The 21,282-nt window shown below is 34.2% G+C and overlaps 1 protein-coding gene across 1 annotated transcript; it reads right to left on the bottom strand.

Moving 5' to 3' along the window:
• Window positions 1–5,408: 5,408 nt before the first annotated feature.
• LOC141649437 (uncharacterized) lies at window positions 5,409–5,873 on the bottom strand. Its single transcript, XM_074458129.1, has one exon. It carries the CDS (start codon window positions 5,871–5,873, stop codon window positions 5,409–5,411), a length of 465 nt encoding a protein of 154 aa, XP_074314230.1.
• Window positions 5,874–21,282: the final 15,409 nt, after the last annotated feature.

Below are 21,282 nucleotides of genomic sequence, written 5' to 3'. Positions count from 1 at the left end.
ATAGGACTATAGGAGTTATATGTAGATTTTGGTTGTTTGTAGATATAGGACTATAGGAGTTATATATAGCATTGGATCATCAACAACATAAATAATATTCCTCACTTAATTCAATGTCTCTATTAGAGCTGTCTCCTCTAAAATTGTGATCATGTTTTTTTTTTTTTTTTTATCACACTTCAATATAGAAAAACGAAAATGTCGAACCATAACAAGTTCAATTCATACCAGAAATGTAAGTGTTCTTATCGGTGATCAAGCTTTTCTTTCTTTGTTGTATGATCAGCAAAGTAAGCCAAATTCTCGAACTAAGCATTTAGATATAGTATGCTCGAACTAAGCATTTAGCGTCGGCGATACAATTCGATACATCAAGCAATTTGAGTTATACGTAGGTTTTGATTAAAATGCAAATCAAATAATAAGAATAAATAAAAAATTAATAGAGCTAATTTCCTATTGGTTGTTTGGTAAATGTGGGGCCATCTAAGCAAGTAGCTTAATGAAGCTACTAGCTTAAGCCAAGCTAATATATACATCCTTCTCCAATGGTGTAGCAACTAGCTTGCAATTTTATGAAATTGCAAGCAAGTCCCTAAGCTACACCATTGGACTTGCTCTTAATAAACTTGTGCAAGTGGCATTATTCATACGACCATAGAGATAAAACATTAAGAAAATCACAAATTTTCATTTAAGAGTGACATCTCCGTCCAAACCAGGAGTTAAAGCCTCACGAATGAACAAATTCCACAGGTGGAAATAAGTTTCGATAAAAATTCGAGTATCATTTCGATTAAACCGGATTACCTTTGGAAGCTAAAATACGTATTGATAAAGGCAATTGTATCACGATAAAATTCCGGTATCACTCTCTAACTATATATCTTACTCAAGCCAATTGTTTTTTAGGGTTTCGATTGATCGGGAATTGTGTATGTGATTGATTGCTTGAGGTTTAGGCTAGATTGATTTAGTATTATGGTTTGATTTGATTGGAGTGATTGTTGATTTGTGTAATTTATCTATGGTAATTTGATTGGAAGTATTTGAAAATGATGTTAATGTAAGGGATTCCAATTGCTAGAATTCCAATTGTTGTTTTTTAGGGTTTGTAAATGATTATGTTTCTTCTCTTTTTGATTGATTACGAATCGTGATTGAATGTATGTGAGTAGTATTTTATTCAAATAGTATGATTCTGTCACTTGATGCATTTCTCGACACAATTTTCACCTTGGGTTTGCTAACACAAAGGAGGCTGCGTATGTCGACCTCCTCCGCCCTGCAATTTTACATGAGCCATTGAGGCACTATGTTTATGTTGTCGTTATTGTTGTTGGTATGATTCCAGTGAATGGGTGGGAGGACTAGGTTTGGATATGAATGATGTTTTTTCGGTTATTTGTTTTGAGTGAAGTCGTCTTGGGGACCATTAGTTGATGGTGATTAGTGGTTAATGAAGCTTACAAATATGGCTGCATAATCTAACCAAATTGATTGGGTTGATTTTGCCCCTATTCGAGTCTCTTTGGATACCCTTTCATACTAACACAACTCAAAAACTCTCTCGTTTAGACGTGTTTTTCCTTGCGGTGTCTTTGCTCTTCTAAGTGATCTTGTTTTGAGTTTCATAGATTTTTCTTACTTAATTCATTTGCATGTTTAAGGTCATAATAAATGTTTTGAACTCATGGTAAAGTTCAGATTTTAAAGTTGTTATTTATCATGCTCTTGATCTACAAATTCATTGACTAATTTAGGATTTTTGATATTGATTTTTGTGTGAAATTGGCTGAAATTCAATGATGTGTTGAATATTTTTTGGGCTTTCTTTACCTAATTAATCTCTACGTTTAAGGTCATAACTCATAATATATGTTCGAATTCATGGTAATGTTAAACTTTTGATGGTGTTATTAATCATGCAATTGATCTGGTTCACTAATTTAGGACCTTTGATATTGTGTTGAAGATTTGTTATTTTTTTTTTTTTTTTTTTTTTACCTAATTACTTTTGTGTTGTAGGGTTCTAGTGGAGGACTTGGCCAAGTATTTTTTCGAAAAAAGGCCGTTAAAGCCTCTGTTTTGACCTCCGAAGTTTTTCTATCTATATTATGTTCATTCAATTTTGCGAACTTTTGCATAAATTGTCTAAAACAAATCAAAGCTTTTATTATTACGAACTACTAATTAAATGGACGTAATCTATGCTTAACCCTGCGTAATAATTCAGAAAATCGACTAATTAAACAGAAATCATTCTATTCCGTACTTAGCCCTAATAATGTTGCACACTTGTTCATGATCCTTTCTTGCCCGATCATCCATATTTGAAGTGTCCTTGGTTAGAATTTCAAAATCCGATATACGGATGCGTTCCTCCCATAACGAAAATTTCTTTGTTTGTAACTCTTTATACTCTCCAAATGAGTTCACAAAGTCTTCTTGCCCTTCTTCTTAGAGCCCCTACCTTTCGATGCCGCTTTAGATGCCTTCTGACCTATTGGACGTTTCTCCGATATTTCTTCTACATTGGTACCTTCATCGATGTTTGTAGACGGTGTGGTTGTCATCGAATTTTTTTGTCTCTTTGATGCACCGCTGTTTTTATTCCTATTTGCAAATTCCTCCCATTTTGGTTGGTGTCGAAGAATTTCCCAAGAATGCAAATATGGGAATGTCTTCTGTTGGCCATTCTTGTGACGAGTACTCCATAGTTGATTAGCCATGTTCTTCAAAGATTCTTCATTATGACCACTAGGATGACTCTCTTTAATTTGTATATAGCATCCGTTGAACTTGATACTTGACGCTCATCTTAAACCAATGATTAGAAGCCTTTGGAATGTCGATTGGATCACCGCCTTTCCTCCATTCGTTGTAGTAGTCAACAATTCTTTGCCAATAACTATTGTAAGATTGATGATTACCGGTGGCACCGTCATTTGAAATTGTTAACCAACTTTTGCATAGATCCTCATCTTTTGTTTGGCTCCACTTAAATTTGCCTTTCATGTTTGATGATTCTACGATTTGAACTTCATCCTCTTCTTCAACTTCATGTTGTGAGTTTGAGACTCGGTACCCGACATCGGCGTTGAACTATCTTGGTTAGAAAAGCCACACAAGTATATAGGACTATAGGAGTTATATGTAGATTTTGGTTGTTTGTAGATATAGGACTATAGGAGTTATATATAGCATTGGATCATCAACAACATAAATAATATTCCTCACTTAATTCAATGTCTCTATTATTTGTCTCCTCAAATTGTGATCATGATTTTTTTTTTTTTTTTTTTTATCACACTTGATATAGAAAAACGAAAATGTCGAACCATAACAAGTTCAATTCATACCGAGAATGTAAGTGTTCTTTGTCGGTGATCAAGCTTTTCTTTCTTTGTTGTATGATCGCAAAGTAAGCCAAATTCTCGAACTAAGCATTTAGATATAGTATGCTCGAACTAAGCATTTAGCGTCGGCGATACAATTCGATACATCAAGCAATTTGAGTTATACGTAGGTTTTGATTAAAATGCAAATCAAATAATAAGAATAAATAAAAAATTAATAGAGCTAATTTCCTATTGGTTGTTTGGTAAATGTGGGGCCATCTAAGCAAGTAGCTTAATGAAGCTACTAGCTTAAGCCAAGCTAATATATACATCCTTCTCCAATGGTGTAGCAACTAGCTTGCAATTTTATGAAATTGCAAGCAAGTCCCTAAGCTACACCATTGGACTTGCTCTTAATAAACTTGTGCAAGTGGCATTATTCATACGACCATAGAGATAAAACATTAAGAAAATCACAAATTTTCATTTAAGAGTGACATCTCGTCAAACCAGGAGTTCCGCCCTCACGAATGAACAAATTCCCACGATTTTGGAAATAAGTTTCGATAAAAATTCCCGAGTATCATTTCGATTAAACCGGATTACCTTTGGAAGCTCGTCGTATTGATAAAAGGCAATTGTATCACGATAAAATTCCGGTATCACTCTCTAACTATATATCTTACTCAAGCCAATTGTTTTTTTAGGGTTTCGATTGATCGGGAATTGTGTATGTGATTGATTGCTTGAGGTTTAGGCTAGATTGATTTAGTATTATGGTTTGATTTGATTGGAGTGATTGTTGATTTGTGTAATTTATCTATGGTAATTTGATTGGAAGTATTTGAAAATGATGTTAATGTAAGGGATTCAATTGCTAGAATTCCAATTGTTGTTTTTTAGGGTTTGTAAATGATTATGTTTCTTCTACTGATTGATTACGAATCGTGATTGAATGTATGTGAGTAGTATTTTATTCAAATAGTATGATTCTTGTCACCTGATGCATTTATCGACACAATTTTCACCTTGGGTTTGCTAACACAAAGGAGAGGCTGCGTATGTCGACCTCCACGCTTACTGCAATTTTACATGAGCCATTGAGGCACTATGTTTATGTTGTCGTTATTGTTGTTGGTATGATTCGGTGAATGGGTGGGAGGACTAGGTTTGGATATGAATGATGTTTTTTCGGTTATTTGTTTTGAGTGAAGTCGTCTTGGGGACCATTAGTTGATGAGCTGATTAGTGGTTAATGAAGCTTACAAATATGGCTGCATAATCTAACCAAATTGATTGGGTTGATTTTGCCCCTATTACTGAGTCACTTGGATACCCTTTCATACTAACACAACTCAAAAACTCTCTCGTTTAGACGTGTTTTTCCTTGCGGTGTCTTTGCTCTTCTAAGTGATCTTGTTTTGAGTTTCATAGATTTTTCTTACTTAATTCATTTGCATGTTTATGGGTCATAATAAATGTTTTGAACTCATGGTAAAGTTCAGATTTTAAAGTTGTTATTTATCATGCTCTTGATCTACAAATTCATTGACTAATTTAGGATTTTTGATATTGATTTTTGTGTGAAATTGGCTGAAATTCAATGATGTGTTGAATATTTTTTGGGCTTTCTTTACCTAATTAATCTCTACGTTTACGGGTCATAACTCATAATATATGTTCTGAATTCATGGTAATGTTAAACTTTTGATGGTGTTATTAATCATGCAATTGATCTGGTTCACTAATTTAGGACCTTTGATATTGTGTTGAAGATTTGTTATTTTTTTTTTTTTTTTTTTTTTACCTAATTACTTTTGTGTTGTAGGGTTCTAGTGGAGGACTTGGCCAAGTATTTTTTCGAAAAAAGGCCGTTAAAGCCTCTGTTTTGACCTCCGAAGTTTTTCTATCTATATTATGTTCATTCAATTTTGCGAACTTTTGCATAAATTGTCTAAAACAAATCAAAGCTTTTATTATTACGAACTACTAATTAAATGGACGTAATCTATGCTTAACCCTGCGTAATAATTCAGAAAATCGACTAATTAAACAGAAATCATTCTATTAGTACTTAGCCCTAATAATGTTGCACACTTGTTCATGATCCTTTCTTGCCCGATCATCCATATTTGAAGTGTCCTTGGTTAGAATTTCAAAATCCGATATACGGATGCGTTCCTCCCATAACGAAAATTTCTTTGTTTGTAACTCTTTATACTCTCCAAATGAGTTCACAAAGTCTTCACTGCCCTTCTTCTTAGAGCCCCTACCTTTCGATGCCGCTTTAGATGCCTTCTGACCTATTGGACGTTTCTCCGATATTTCTTCTACATTGGTACCTTCATCGATGTTTGTAGACGGTGTGGTTGTCATCGAATTTTTTTGTCTCTTTGATGCACATTTGTTTTTATTCCTATTTGCAAATTCCTCCCATTTTGGTTGGTGTCGAAGAATTTCCCAAGAATGCAAATATGGGAATGTCTTCTGTTGGCCATTCTTGTGACGAGTACTCCATAGTTGATTAGCCATGTTCTTCAAAGATTCTTCATTATGACCACTAGGATGACTCTCTTTAATTTGTATATAGCATCCGTTGAACTTGATACTTGACGCTCATCTTAAACCAATGATTAGAAGCCTTTGGAATGTCGATTGGATCACCGCCTTTCCTCCATTCGTTGTAGTAGTCAACAATTCTTTGCCAATAACTATTGTAAGATTGATGATTACCGGTGGCACCGTCATTTGAAATTGTTAACCAACTTTTGCATAGATCCTCATCTTTTGTTTGGCTCCACTTAAATTTGCCTTTCATGTTTGATGATTCTACGATTTGAACTTCATCCTCTTCTTCAACTTCATGTTGTGAGTTTGAGACTCGGTACCCGACATCGGCGTTGAACTATCTTGGTTAGAAAAGCCACACAAGTATATAGGACTATAGGAGTTATATGTAGATTTTGGTTGTTTGTAGATATAGGACTATAGGAGTTATATATAGCATTGGATCATCAGCAACATAAATAATATTCCTCACTTAATTCAATGTCTCTATTCGAGAGACTGTCTCCTCTAAAATTGTGATCATGATTTTTTTTTTTTTTTTTATCACACTTCAATATAGAAAAACGAAAATGTCGAACCATAACAAGTTCAATTCATACCAGAAATGTAAGTGTTACTGTCAGTGATCAAGCTTTTGCTGCTGTTGTATGATCAGCAAAGTAAGCCAAATTCTCGAACTAAGCATTTAGATATAGTATGCTCGAACTAAGCATTTAGCGTCGGCGATACAATTCGATACATCAAGCAATTTGAGTTATACGTAGGTTTTGATTAAAATGCAAATCAAATAATAAGAATAAATAAAAAATTAATAGAGCTAATTTCCTATTGGTTGTTTGGTAAATGTGGGGCCATCTAAGCAAGTAGCTTAATGAAGCTACTAGCTTAAGCCAAGCTAATATATACATCCTTCTCCAATGGTGTAGCAACTAGCTTGCAATTTTATGAAATTGCAAGCAAGTCCCTAAGCTACACCATTGGACTTGCTCTTAATAAACTTGTGCAAGTGGCATTATTCATACGACCATAGAGATAAAACATTAAGAAAATCACAAATTTTCATTTAAGAGTGACATCTCAGTCCAAACAGGAGTTAAGCCCTCACGAATGAACAAATTCCACGGTGGAAATAAGTTTCGATAAAAATTCAGTATCATTTCGATTAAACCCGGATTACCTTTGGAAGCTCGTCTGTATTGATAAAGGCAATGTATCACTGATAAAATTCCGGTATCACTCTCTAACTATATATCTTACTCAAGCCAATTGTTTTTTAGGGTTTCGATTGATCGGGAATTGTGTATGTGATTGATTGCTTGAGGTTTAGGCTAGATTGATTTAGTATTATGGTTTGATTTGATTGGAGTGATTGTTGATTTGTGTAATTTATCTATGGTAATTTGATTGGAAGTAGCTGAAAATGATGTTAATGTAAGGATTCAATTGCTAGAATTCCAATTGTTGTTTTTAGGGTTTGTAAATGATTATGTTTCTTTCTGCGATTGATTACGAATCGTGATTGAATGTATGTGAGTAGTATTTTATTCAAATAGTATGATTCTGTCACTTGATGCATTTCTCGACACAATTTTCACCTTGGGTTTGCTAACACAAAGGAAATTTGCGTATGTCGACCTCCTGCCCTGCAATTTTACATGAGCCATTGAGGCACTATGTTTATGTTGTCGTTATTGTTGTTGGTATGATTCGGTGAATGGGTGGGAGGACTAGGTTTGGATATGAATGATGTTTTTTCGGTTATTTGTTTTGAGTGAAGTCGTCTTGGGGACCATTAGTTGATGAGCTGATTAGTGGTTAATGAAGCTTACAAATATGGTACGCATAATCTAACCAAATTGATTGGGTTGATTTTGCCCTATTACGAGTCTTTGGATACCCTTTCATACTAACACAACTCAAAAACTCTCTCGTTTAGACGTGTTTTTCCTTGCGGTGTCTTGCTCTTCTAAGTGATCTTGTTTTGAGTTTCATAGATTTTTCTTACTTAATTCATTTGCATGTTTAAGGTCATAATAAATGTTTTGAACTCATGGTAAAGTTGATTTTAAAGTTGTTATTTATCATGCTCTTGATCTACAAATTCATTGACTAATTTAGGATTTTTGATATTGATTTTTGTGTGAAATTGGCTGAAATTCAATGATGTGTTGAATATTTTTTGGGCTTTCTTTACCTAATTAATCTCTACGTTTCTGGGTCATAACTCATAATATATGTTCTGAATTCATGGTAATGTTAAACTTTTGATGGTGTTATTAATCATGCAATTGATCTGGTTCACTAATTTAGGACCTTTGATATTGTGTTGAAGATTTGTTATTTTTTTTTTTTTTTTTTTTTTACCTAATTACTTTTGTGTTGTAGGGTTCTAGTGGAGGACTTGGCCAAGTATTTTTTCGAAAAAAGGCCGTTAAAGCCTCTGTTTTGACCTCGAAGTTTTTATCTATATTATGTTCATTCAATTTTGCGAACTTTTGCATAAATTGTCTAAAACAAATCAAAGCTTTTATTATTACGAACTACTAATTAAATGGACGTAATCTATGCTTAACCCTGCGTAATAATTCAGAAAATCGACTAATTAAACAGAAATCATTCTATTCCGTACTTAGCCCTAATAATGTTGCACACTTGTTCATGATCCTTTCTTGCCCGATCATCCATATTTGAAGTGTCCTTGGTTAGAATTTCAAAATCCGATATACGGATGCGTTCCTCCCATAACGAAAATTTCTTTGTTTGTAACTCTTTATACTCTCCAAATGAGTTCACAAAGTCTTCTTTTGCCCTTCTTCTTAGAGCCCCTACCTTTCGATGCGCTTTAGATGCCTTGACCTATTGGACGTTTCTCCGATATTTCTTCTACATTGGTACCTTCATCGATGTTTGTAGACGGTGTGGTTGTCATCGAATTTTTTTGTCTCTTTGATGCACATTGTTTTTATTCCTATTTGCAAATTCCTCCCATTTTGGTTGGTGTCGAAGAATTTCCCAAGAATGCAAATATGGGAATGTCTTCTGTTGGCCATTCTTGTGACGAGTACTCCATAGTTGATTAGCCATGTTCTTCAAAGATTCTTCATTATGACCACTAGGATGACTCTCTTTAATTTGTATATAGCATCCGTTGAACTTCGATACTTCGACGCTCATCTTAAACCAATGATTAGAAGCCTTTGGAATGTCGATTGGATCACCGCCTTTCCTCCATTCGTTGTAGTAGTCAACAATTCTTTGCCAATAACTATTGTAAGATTGATGATTACCGGTGGCACCGTCATTTGAAATTGTTAACCAACTTTTGCATAGATCCTCATCTTTTGTTTGGCTCCACTTAAATTTGCCTTTCATGTTTGATGATTCTACGATTTGAACTTCATCCTCTTCTTCAACTTCATGTTGTGAGTTTGAGACTCGGTACCCGACATCGGCGTTGAACTATCTTGGTTAGAAAAGCCACACAAGTATATAGGACTATAGGAGTTATATGTAGATTTTGGTTGTTTGTAGATATAGGACTATAGGAGTTATATATAGCATTGGATCATCAGCAACATAAATAATATTCCTCACTTAATTCAATGTCTCTATTCGAGAGACTGTCTCCTCTAAGAATTGTGATCATGAGTTTTTTTTTTTTTTTATCACACTTCAATATAGAAAAACGAAAATGTCGAACCATAACAAGTTCAATTCATACCAGAAATGTAAGTGTTCTTGTCGGTGATCAAGCTTTTCTTCTTTGTTGTATGATCAGCAAAAGTAAGCCAAATTCTCGAACTAAGCATTTAGATATAGTATGCTCGAACTAAGCATTTAGCGTCGGCGATACAATTCGATACATCAAGCAATTTGAGTTATACGTAGGTTTTGATTAAAATGCAAATCAAATAATAAGAATAAATAAAAAATTAATAGAGCTAATTTCCTATTGGTTGTTTGGTAAATGTGGGGCCATCTAAGCAAGTAGCTTAATGAAGCTACTAGCTTAAGCCAAGCTAATATATACATCCTTCTCCAATGGTGTAGCAACTAGCTTGCAATTTTATGAAATTGCAAGCAAGTCCTTAAGCTACACCATTGGACTTCTTTCTTAATAAACTTGTGCAAGTGGCATTATTCATACGACCATAGAGATAAAACATTAAGAAAATCACAAATTTTCATTTAAGAGTGACATCTCCGTCCAAACCAGGAGTTCCGCCCTCACGAATGAACAAATTCCACGAGCTGGAAATAAGTTTCGATAAAAATTCCCAGTATCATTTCGATTAAACCCGGATTACCTTTGGAAGCTCGTCGTATTGATAAAAGGCAATTGTATCACTGATAAAATTCGGTATCACTCTCAACTATATATCTTACTCAAGCCAATTGTTTTTTAGGGTTTCTGATTGATCAGGAATTGTGTATGTGATTGATTGCTTGAGGTTTAGGCTAGATTGATTTAGTATTATGGTTTGATTTGATTGGAGTGATTGTTGATTTGTGTAATTTATCTATGGTAATTTGATTGGAAGTAGCTGAAAATGATGTTAATGTAAGGGATTCCAATTGCTAGAATTCCAATTGTTGTTTTTTAGGGTTTGTAAATGATTATGTTTCTTCTACTGATTGATTACGAATCGTGATTGAATGTATGTGAGTAGTATTTTATTCAAATAGTATGATTCTGTCACTTGATGCATTTCTCGACACAATTTTCACCTTGGGTTTGCTAACACAAAGGAATTTGCGTATGTCGACCTCCTGCCCCTGCAATTTTACATGAGCCATTGAGGCACTATGTTTATGTTGTCGTTATTGTTGTTGGTATGATTCGGTGAATGGGTGGGAGGACTAGGTTTGGATATGAATGATGTTTTTTCGGTTATTTGTTTTGAGTGAAGTCGTCTTGGGGACCATTAGTTGATGAGCTGATTAGTGGTTAATGAAGCTTACAAATATGGCTGCATAATCTAACCAAATTGATTGGGTTGATTTTGCCCCTATTCTGAGTCTCTTGGATACCCTTTCATACTAACACAACTCAAAAACTCTCTCGTTTAGACGTGTTTTTCCTTGCGAGTGTCTTGCTCTTCTAAGTGATCTTGTTTTGAGTTTCATAGATTTTTCTTACTTAATTCATTTGCATGTTTCTGGGTCATAATAAATGTTTTGAACTCATGGTAAAGTTCAGATTTTAAAGTTGTTATTTATCATGCTCTTGATCTACAAATTCATTGACTAATTTAGGATTTTTGATATTGATTTTTGTGTGAAATTGGCTGAAATTCAATGATGTGTTGAATATTTTTTGGGCTTTCTTTACCTAATTAATCTCTACGTTCGGGTCATAACTCATAATATATGTTTGAATTCATGGTAATGTTAAACTTTTGATGGTGTTATTAATCATGCAATTGATCTGGTTCACTAATTTAGGACCTTTGATATTGTGTTGAAGATTTGTTATTTTTTTTTTTTTTTTTTTTTTACCTAATTACTTTTGTGTTGTAGGGTTCTAGTGGAGGACTTGGCCAAGTATTTTTTCGAAAAAAGGCCGTTAAAGCCTCTGTTTTGACCTCGAAGTTTTCTATCTATATTATGTTCATTCAATTTTGCGAACTTTTGCATAAATTGTCTAAAACAAATCAAAGCTTTTATTATTACGAACTACTAATTAAATGGACGTAATCTATGCTTAACCCTGCGTAATAATTCAGAAAATCGACTAATTAAACAGAAATCATTCTATTCCGTACTTAGCCCTAATAATGTTGCACACTTGTTCATGATCCTTTCTTGCCCGATCATCCATATTTGAAGTGTCCTTGGTTAGAATTTCAAAATCCGATATACGGATGCGTTCCTCCCATAACGAAAATTTCTTTGTTTGTAACTCTTTATACTCTCCAAATGAGTTCACAAAGTCTTCTTGCCCTTCTTCTTAGAGCCCCTACCTTTCGATGCCGCTTTAGATGCCTTCGACCTATTGGGCGTTTCTCCGATATTTCTTCTACATTGGTACCTTCATCGATGTTTGTAGACGGTGTGCATTTTGTCATCGAATTTTTTGTCTCTTTGATGCACCTGTTGTTTTTATTCCTATTTGCAAATTCCTCCCATTTTGGTTGGTGTCGAAGAATTTCCCAAGAATGCAAATATGGGAATGTCTTCTATTGGCCATTCTTGTGTGAGTACTCCATAGTTGATTAGCCATGTTCTTCAAAGATTCTTCATTATGACCACTAGGATGACTCTCTTTAATTTGTATATAGCATCCGTTGAACCGATACTTGACGCTCATCTTAAACCAATGATTAGAAGCCTTTGGAATGTCGATTGGATCACCGCCTTTCCTCCATTCGTTGTAGTAGTCAACAATTCTTTTGATAACTATTGTAAGATTGATGATTACCGGTGGCACCGTCATTTGAAATTGTTAACCAACTTTTGCATAGATCCTCATCTTTTGTTTGGCTCCACTTAAATTTGCCTTTCATGTTTGATGATTCTACGATTTGAACTTCATCCTCTTCTTCAACTTCATGTTGACGAGTTTGAGACTCGGTACCCGACATCGGCGTTGAACTATCTTGGTTAGAAAAGCCACACAAGTATATAGGACTATAGGAGTTATATGTAGATTTTGGTTGTTTGTAGATATAGGACTATAGGAGTTATATATAGCATTGGATCATCAACAACATAAATAATATTCCTCACTTAATTCAATGTCTCTATTCGAGAGAATTTGTCTCCTCTAAGAATTGTGATCAACAGATTTTTTTTTTTTTTTATCACACTTCAATATAGAAAAACGAAAATGTCGAACCATAACAAGTTCAATTCATACCAGAAATGTAAGTGTTACTGTCAGTGATCAAGCTTTTTCTTTCTTTGTTGTATGATCGCAAAGTAAGCCAAATTCTCGAACTAAGCATTTAGATATAGTATGCTCGAACTAAGCATTTAGCGTCGGCGATACAATTCGATACATCAAGCAATTTGAGTTATACGTAGGTTTTGATTAAAATGCAAATCAAATAATAAGAATAAATAAAAAATTAATAGAGCTAATTTCCTATTGGTTGTTTGGTAAATGTGGGGCCATCTAAGCAAGTAGCTTAATGAAGCTACTAGCTTAAGCCAAGCTAATATATACATCCTTCTCCAATGGTGTAGCAACTAGCTTGCAATTTTATGAAATTGCAAGCAAGTCCTTAAGCTACACCATTGGACTTGCTCTTAATAAACTTGTGCAAGTGGCATTATTCATACGACCATAGAGATAAAACATTAAGAAAATCACAAATTTTCATTTAAGAGTGACATCTCCGTCCAAACCAGGAGTTAAGCCCTCACGAATGAACAAATTCCGGTAGTGGAAATAAGTTTCGATAAAAATTCAGTATCATTTCGATTAAACCGGATTACCTTTGGAAGCTCAAATCGTATTGATAAAAAGGCAATGTATCACGATAAAATTCCCGGTATCACTCTCTAACTATATATCTTACTCAAGCCAATTGTTTTTAGGGTTTCGATTGATCAGAATTGTGTATGTGATTGATTGCTTGAGGTTTAGGCTAGATTGATTTAGTATTATGGTTTGATTTGATTGGAGTGATTGTTGATTTGTGTAATTTATCTATGGTAATTTGATTGGAAGTATTGAAAATGATGTTAATGTAAGGGATTCCAATTGCTAGAATTCCAATTGTTGTTTTTTAGGGTTTGTAAATGATTATGTTTCTTCTTTTGATTGATTACGAATCGTGATTGAATGTATGTGAGTAGTATTTTATTCAAATAGTATGATTCTGTCACTTGATGCATTTCTCGACACAATTTTCACCTTGGGTTTGCTAACACAAAGGAGGTCACGTATGTCGACTCCCCTGCCCTGCAATTTTACATGAGCCATTGAGGCACTATGTTTATGTTGTCGTTATTGTTGTTGGTATGATTCCAGTGAATGGGTGGGAGGACTAGGTTTGGATATGAATGATGTTTTTAGGTTATTTGTTTTGAGTGAAGTCGTCTTGGGGACCATTAGTTGATGAGCTGATTAGTGGTTAATGAAGCTTACAAATATGGCTGCATAATCTAACCAAATTGATTGGGTTGATTTTGCCCCCTATCTCTTGGATACCCTTTCATACTAACACAACTCAAAAACTCTCTCGTTTAGACGTGTTTTTTCCTCAGCAGGTGTCTTGCTCTTCTAAGTGATCTTGTTTTGAGTTTCATAGATTTTTCTTACTTAATTCATTTGCATGTTTATGGGTCATAATAAATGTTTTGAACTCATGGTAAAGTTCAGATTTTAAAGTTGTTATTTATCATCTCTTCTTGATCTACAAATTCATTGACTAATTTAGGATTTTTGATATTGATTTTTGTGTGAAATTGGCTGAAATTCAATGATGTGTTGAATATTTTTTGGGCTTTCTTTACCTAATTAATCTCTACGTTTCTGGGTCATAACTCATAATATATGTTCTGAATTCATGGTAATGTTAAACTTTTGATGGTGTTATTAATCATGCAATTGATCTGGTTCACTAATTTAGGACCTTTGATATTGTGTTGAAGATTTGTTATTTTTTTTTTTTTTTTTTTTTTACCTAATTACTTTTGTGTTGTAGGGTTCTAGTGGAGGACTTGGCCAAGTATTTTTTTCGAAAAAAGCCGTTAAAGCCTCTGTTTTGACCTCAAGTTTTTCTATCTATATTATGTTCATTCAATTTTGCGAACTTTTGCATAAATTGTCTAAAACAAATCAAAGCTTTTATTATTACGAACTACTAATTAAATGGACGTAATCTATGCTTAACCCTGCGTAATAATTCAGAAAATCGACTAATTAAACAAAAATCATTCTATTCCGTACTTAGCCCTAATAATGTTGCACACTTGTTCATGATCCTTTCTTGCCCGATCATCCATATTTGAAGTGTCCTTGGTTAGAATTTCAAAATCCGATATACGGATGCGTTCCTCCCATAACGAAAATTTCTTTGTTTGTAACTCTTTATACTCTCCAAATGAGTTCACAAAGTCTTCCACCGCCCTTCTTCTTAGAGCCCCTACCTTTCGATGCGCTTTAGATGCCTTTGACCTATTGGACGTTTCTCCGATATTTCTTCTACATTGGTACCTTCATCGATGTTTGTAGACGGTGTGGCTGTCATCGAATTTTTTTGTCTCTTTGATGCACCGTTGTTTTTATTCCTATTTGCAAATTCCTCCCATTTTGGTTGGTGTCGAAGAATTTCCCAAGAATGCAAATACGGAAATGTCTTCTGTTGGCCATTCTTGTGACGAGTACTCCATAGTTGATTAGCCATGTTTTTCAAAGATTCTTCATTATGACCACTAGGATGACTCTCTTTAATTTGTATATAGCATCCGTTGAACCGATACCCGACGCTCATCTTAAACCAATGATTAGAAGCCTTTGGAATGTCGATTGGATCACCGCCTTTCCTCCATTCGTTGTAGTAGTCAACAATTCTTTGCCAATAACTATTGTAAGATTGATGATTACCGGTGGCACCGTCATTTGAAATTGTTAACCAACTTTTGCATAGATCCTCATCTTTTGTTTGGCTCCACTTAAATTTGCCTTTCATGTTTGATGATTCTACGATTTGAACTTCATCCTCTTCTTCAACTTCATGTTGTGAGTTTGAGACTCGGTACCCGACATCGGCGTTGAACTATCTTGGTTAGAAAAGCCACACAAGTATATAGGACTATAGGAGTTATATGTAGATTTTGGTTGTTTGTAGATATAGGACTATAGGAGTTATATATAGCATTGGATCATCAGCAACATAAATAATATTCCTCACTTAATTCAATGTCTCTATTCGAGAGACTGTCTCCTCTAAGAATTGTGATCAACAGATTTTTTTTTTTTTTTTTTATCACACTTCAATATAGAAAAACGAAAATGTCGAACCATAACAAGTTCAATTCATACCAGAAATGTAAGTGTTACTGTCAGTGATCAAGCTTTTGCTGCTGTTGTATGATCAGCAAAGTAAGCCAAATTCTCGAACTAAGCATTTAGATATAGTATGCTCGAACTAAGCATTTAGCGTCGGCGATACAATTCGATACATCAAGCAATTTGAGTTATACGTAGGTTTTGATTAAAATGCAAATCAAATAATAAGAATAAATAAAAAATTAATAGAGCTAATTTCCTATTGGTTGTTTGGTAAATGTGGGGCCATCTAAGCAAGTAGCTTAATGAAGCTACTAGCTTAAGCCAAGCTAATATATACATCCTTCTCCAATGGTGTAGCAACTAGCTTGCAATTTTATGAAATTGCAAGCAAGTCCCTAAGCTACACCATTGGACTTGCTCTTAATAAACTTGTGCAAGTGGCATTATTCATACGACCATAGAGATAAAACATTAAGAAAATCACAAATTTTCATTTAAGAGTGACATCTCCGTCCAAACCAGGAGTTCCGCCCTCACGAATGAACAAATTCCACAGGGCTGGAAATAAGTTTCGATAAAAATTCCCAGTATCATTTCGATTAAACCCGGATTACCTTTGGAAGCTCCGTCTGTATTCAGTAAAGGCAACTGTATCACCTGATAAAATTCCCGGTATCACTCTCTAACTATATATCTTACTCAAGCCAATTGTTTTTTTAGGGTTTCTGATTGATCAGGAATTGTGTATGTGATTGATTGCTTGAGGTTTAGGCTAGATTGATTTAGTATTATGGTTTGATTTGATTGGAGTGATTGTTGATTTGTGTAATTTATCTATGGTAATTTGATTGGAAGTAGCTGAAAATGATGTTAATGTAAGGGATTCCAATTGCTAGAATTCCAATTGTTGTTTTTTAGGGTTTGTAAATGATTATGTTTCTTCTACTGATTGATTACGAATCGTGATTGAATGTATGTGAGTAGTATTTTATTCAAATAGTATGATTCCTGTCACTTGATGCATTTCTCGACACAATTTTCACCTTGGGTTTGCTAACACAAAGGAGGCTGCGTATGTCTGACCTCCCTGCCCTGCAATTTTACATGAGCCATTGAGGCACTATGTTTATGTTGTCGTTATTGTTGTTGGTATGATTCCAGTGAATGGGTGGGAGGACTAGGTTTGGATATGAATGATGTTTTTTCGGTTATTTGTTTTGAGTGAAGTCGTCTTGGGGACCATTAGTTGATGAGCTGATTAGTGGTTAATGAAGCTTACAAATATGGCTGCATAATCTAACCAAATTGATTGGGTTGATTTTGCCCCTATTACGAGTCTACTGGATACCCTTTCATACTAACACAACTCAAAAACTCTCTCGTTTAGACGTGTTTTTCCTTGCAGTGTACTGCTCTTCTAAGTGATCTTGTTTTGAGTTTCATAGATTTTTCTTACTTAATTCATTTGCATGTTTCTGGGTCATAATAAATGTTTTGAACTCATGGTAAAGTTCAGATTTTAAAGTTGTTATTTATCATGCTACTGATCTACAAATTCATTGACTAATTTAGGATTTTTGATATTGATTTTTGTGTGAAATTGGCTGAAATTCAATGATGTGTTGAATATTTTTTGGGCTTTCTTTACCTAATTAATCTCTACGTTTCTGGGTCATAACTCATAATATATGTTCTGAATTCATGGTAATGTTAAACTTTTGATGGTGTTATTAATCATGCAATTGATCTGGTTCACTAATTTAGGACCTTTGATATTGTGTTGAAGATTTGTTATTTTTTTTTATTTTTTTTTTTTACCTAATTACTTTTGTGTTGTAGGGTTCTAGTGGAGGACTTGGCCAAGTATTTTTTCGAAAAAAGGCCGTTAAAGCCTCTGTTTTGACCTCCGAAGTTTTTCTATCTATATTATGTTCATTCAATTTTGCGAACTTTTGCATAAATTGTCTAAAACAAATCAAAGCTTTTATTATTACGAACTACTAATTAAATGGACGTAATCTATGCTTAACCCTGCGTAATAATTCAGAAAATCGACTAATTAAACAGAAATCATTCTATTCCGTACTTAGCCCTAATAATGTTGCACACTTGTTCATGATCCTTTCTTGCCCGATCATCCATATTTGAAGTGTCCTTGGTTAGAATTTCAAAATCCGATATCTGGATGCGTTCCTCCCATACGAAAATTTCTTTGTTTGTAACTCTTTATACTCTCCAAATGAGTTCACAAAGTCTTCTTGCCCTTCTTCTTAGACCCCTACCTTTCGATGCCGCTTTAGATGCCTTCGACCTATTGGACGTTTCTCAGATATTTCTTCTACATTGGTACCTTCATCGATGTTTGTAGACAGTGTGGTTTGTCATAATTTTTTGTCTCTTTGATGCACTGTTTTTATTCTATTTGCAAATTCCTCCCATTTTGGTTGGTGTCGAAGAATTTCCCAAGAATGCAAATATGGGAATGTCTTCTGTTGGCCATTCTTGTGACGAGTACTCCATAGTTGATTAGCCATGTTCTTCAAAGATTCTTCATTATGACCACTAGGATGACTCTCTTTAATTTGTATATAGCATCCGTTGAACTTGATACTTGACGCTCATCTTAAACCAATGATTAGAAGCCTTTGGAATGTCGATTGGATCACCGCCTTTCCTCCATTCGTTGTAGTAGTCAACAATTCTTTGCCAATAACTATTGTAAGATTGATGATTACCGGTGGCACCGTCATTTGAAATTGTTAACCAACTTTTGCATAGATCCTCATCTTTTGTTTGGCTCCACTTAAATTTGCCTTTCATGTTTGATGATTCTACGATTTGAACTTCATCCTCTTCTTCAACTTCATGTTGACGAGTTTGAGACTCGGTACCCGACATCGGCGTTGAACTATCTTGGTTAGAAAAGCCACACAAGTATATAGGACTATAGGAGTTATATGTAGATTTTGGTTGTTTGTAGATATAGGACTATAGGAGTTATATATAGCATTGGATCATCAGCAACATAAATAATATTCCTCACTTAATTCAATGTCTCTATTCGAGAGTTGTCTCCTCTAAGAATTGTGATCATTTTTTTTTTTTTTTATCACACTTCAATATAGAAAAACGAAAATGTCGAACCATAACAAGTTCAATTCATACCAGAAATGTAAGTGTTATTGTCAGTGATCAAGCTTTTGCTGCTGTTGTATGATCAGCAAAGTAAGCCAAATTCTCGAACTAAGCATTTAGATATAGTATGCTCGAACTAAGCATTTAGCGTCGGCGATACAATTCGATACATCAAGCAATTTGAGTTATACGTAGGTTTTGATTAAAATGCAAATCAAATAATAAGAATAAATAAAAAATTAATAGAGCTAATTTCCTATTGGTTGTTTGGTAAATGTGGGGCCATCTAAGCAAGTAGCTTAATGAAGCTACTAGCTTAAGCCAAGCTAATATATACATCCTTCTCCAATGGTGTAGCAACTAGCTTGCAATTTTATGAAATTGCAAGCAAGTCCCTAAGCTACACCATTGGACTTGCTCTTAATAAACTTGTGCAAGTGGCATTATTCATACGACCATAGAGATAAAACATTAAGAAAATCACAAATTTTCATTTAAGAGTGACATCTCCGTCAAACCAAGGAGTTCGCCCTCACGAATGAACAAATTCCACAGGACTGGAAATAAGTTTCGATAAAAATTCCCTAGTATCATTTGATTAAACCGGATTACCTTTGGAAGCTCAAATCTGTATTGATAAAGGCAATTTGTATCACCTGATAAAATTCCCGGTATCACTCTCTAACTATATATCTTACTCAAGCCAATTGTTTTTTTAGGGTTTCTGATTGATCGGGAATTGTGTATGTGATTGATTGCTTGAGGTTTAGGCTAGATTGATTTAGTATTATGGTTTGATTTGATTGGAGTGATTGTTGATTTGTGTAATTTATCTATGGTAATTTGATTGGAAGTAGCTGAAAATGATGTTAATGTAAGGGATTCCAATTGCTAGAATTCCAATTGTTGTTTTTTAGGGTTTGTAAATGATTATGTTTCTTCTACTGATTGATTACGAATCGTGATTGAATGTATGTGAGTAGTATTTTATTCAAATAGTATGATTCCTGTCACTTGATGCATTTCTCGACACAATTTTCACCTTGGGTTTGCTAACACAAAGGAGGCTGCGTATGTACGACCTCCTGCCCTGCAATTTTACATGAGCCATTGAGGCACTATGTTTATGTTGTCGTTATTGTTGTTGGTATGATTCCAGTGAATGGGTGGGAGGACTAGGTTTGGATATGAATGATGTTTTTAGGTTATTTGTTTTGAGTGAAGTCGTCTTGGGGACCATTAGTTGATGATTTGATTAGTGGTTAATGAAGCTTACAAATATGGCTGCATAATCTAACCAAATTGATTGGGTTGATTTTGCCCCTATTCTGATCTACTGGATACCCTTTCATACTAACACAACTCAAAAACTCTCTCGTTTAGACGTGTTTTTCCTTACGATTGTCTTTGCTCTTCTAAAATGATCTTGTTTTGAGTTTCATAGATTTTTCTTACTTAATTCATTTGCATGTTTATGGGTCATAATAAATGTTTTGAACTCATGGTAAAGTTCAGATTTTAAAGTTGTTATTTATCATGCTCTTAGATCTACAAATTCATTGACTAATTTAGGATTTTGATATTGATTTTTGTGTGAAATTGGCTGAAATTCAATGATGTGTTGAATATTTTTTGGGCTTTCTTTACCTAATTAATCTCTACGTTTCTGGGTCATAACTCATAATATATGTTCTGAATTCATGGTAATGTTAAACTTTTGATGGTGTTATTAATCATGCAATTGATCTGGTTCACTAATTTAGGACCTTTGATATTGTGTTGAAGATTTGTTATTTTTTTTTATTTTTTTTTTACCTAATTACTTTTGTGTTGTAGGGTTCTAGTGGAGGACTTGGCCAAGTATTTTTTCGAAAAAAGGCCGTTAAAGCCTCTGTTTTGACCTCCGAAGTTTTTCTATCTATATTATGTTCATTCAATTTTGCGAACTTTTGCATAAATTGTCTAAAACAAATCAAAGCTTTTATTATTACGAACTACTAATTAAATGGACGTAATCTATGCTTAACCAACGTAATAATTCGGAAAATCATTAATTAAACAAAAATCATTCTATTAGGTACTTAGCCCTAATAATGTTGCACACTTGTTCATGATCCTTTCTTGCCCGATCATCCATATTTGAAGTGTCCTTGGTTAGAATTTCAAAATCCGATATACGGATCACGTTCCTCCCATAACGAAAATTTCTTTGTTTGTAACTCTTTATACTCTCCAAATGAGTTCACAAAGTCTTCTTGCCCTTCTTCTTAGAGC

Source organism: Silene latifolia, chromosome 1 (assembly GCF_048544455.1).
Source record: "Silene latifolia isolate original U9 population chromosome 1, ASM4854445v1, whole genome shotgun sequence".
Classification (NCBI taxonomy): Eukaryota; Viridiplantae; Streptophyta; class Magnoliopsida; order Caryophyllales; family Caryophyllaceae; genus Silene; species Silene latifolia.
The sequence above is the reverse complement of the archived record's forward strand: the minus strand, read 5'-3'. Positions and strand labels throughout refer to the sequence as shown.

Excerpts from the sequence above, each read along its gene's own strand:
- LOC141649437 (XM_074458129.1), bottom strand. The coding sequence starts at position 5,873 with ATGGCTAATCAACTATGGAGTACTCGTCACAAGAATGGCCAACAGAAG.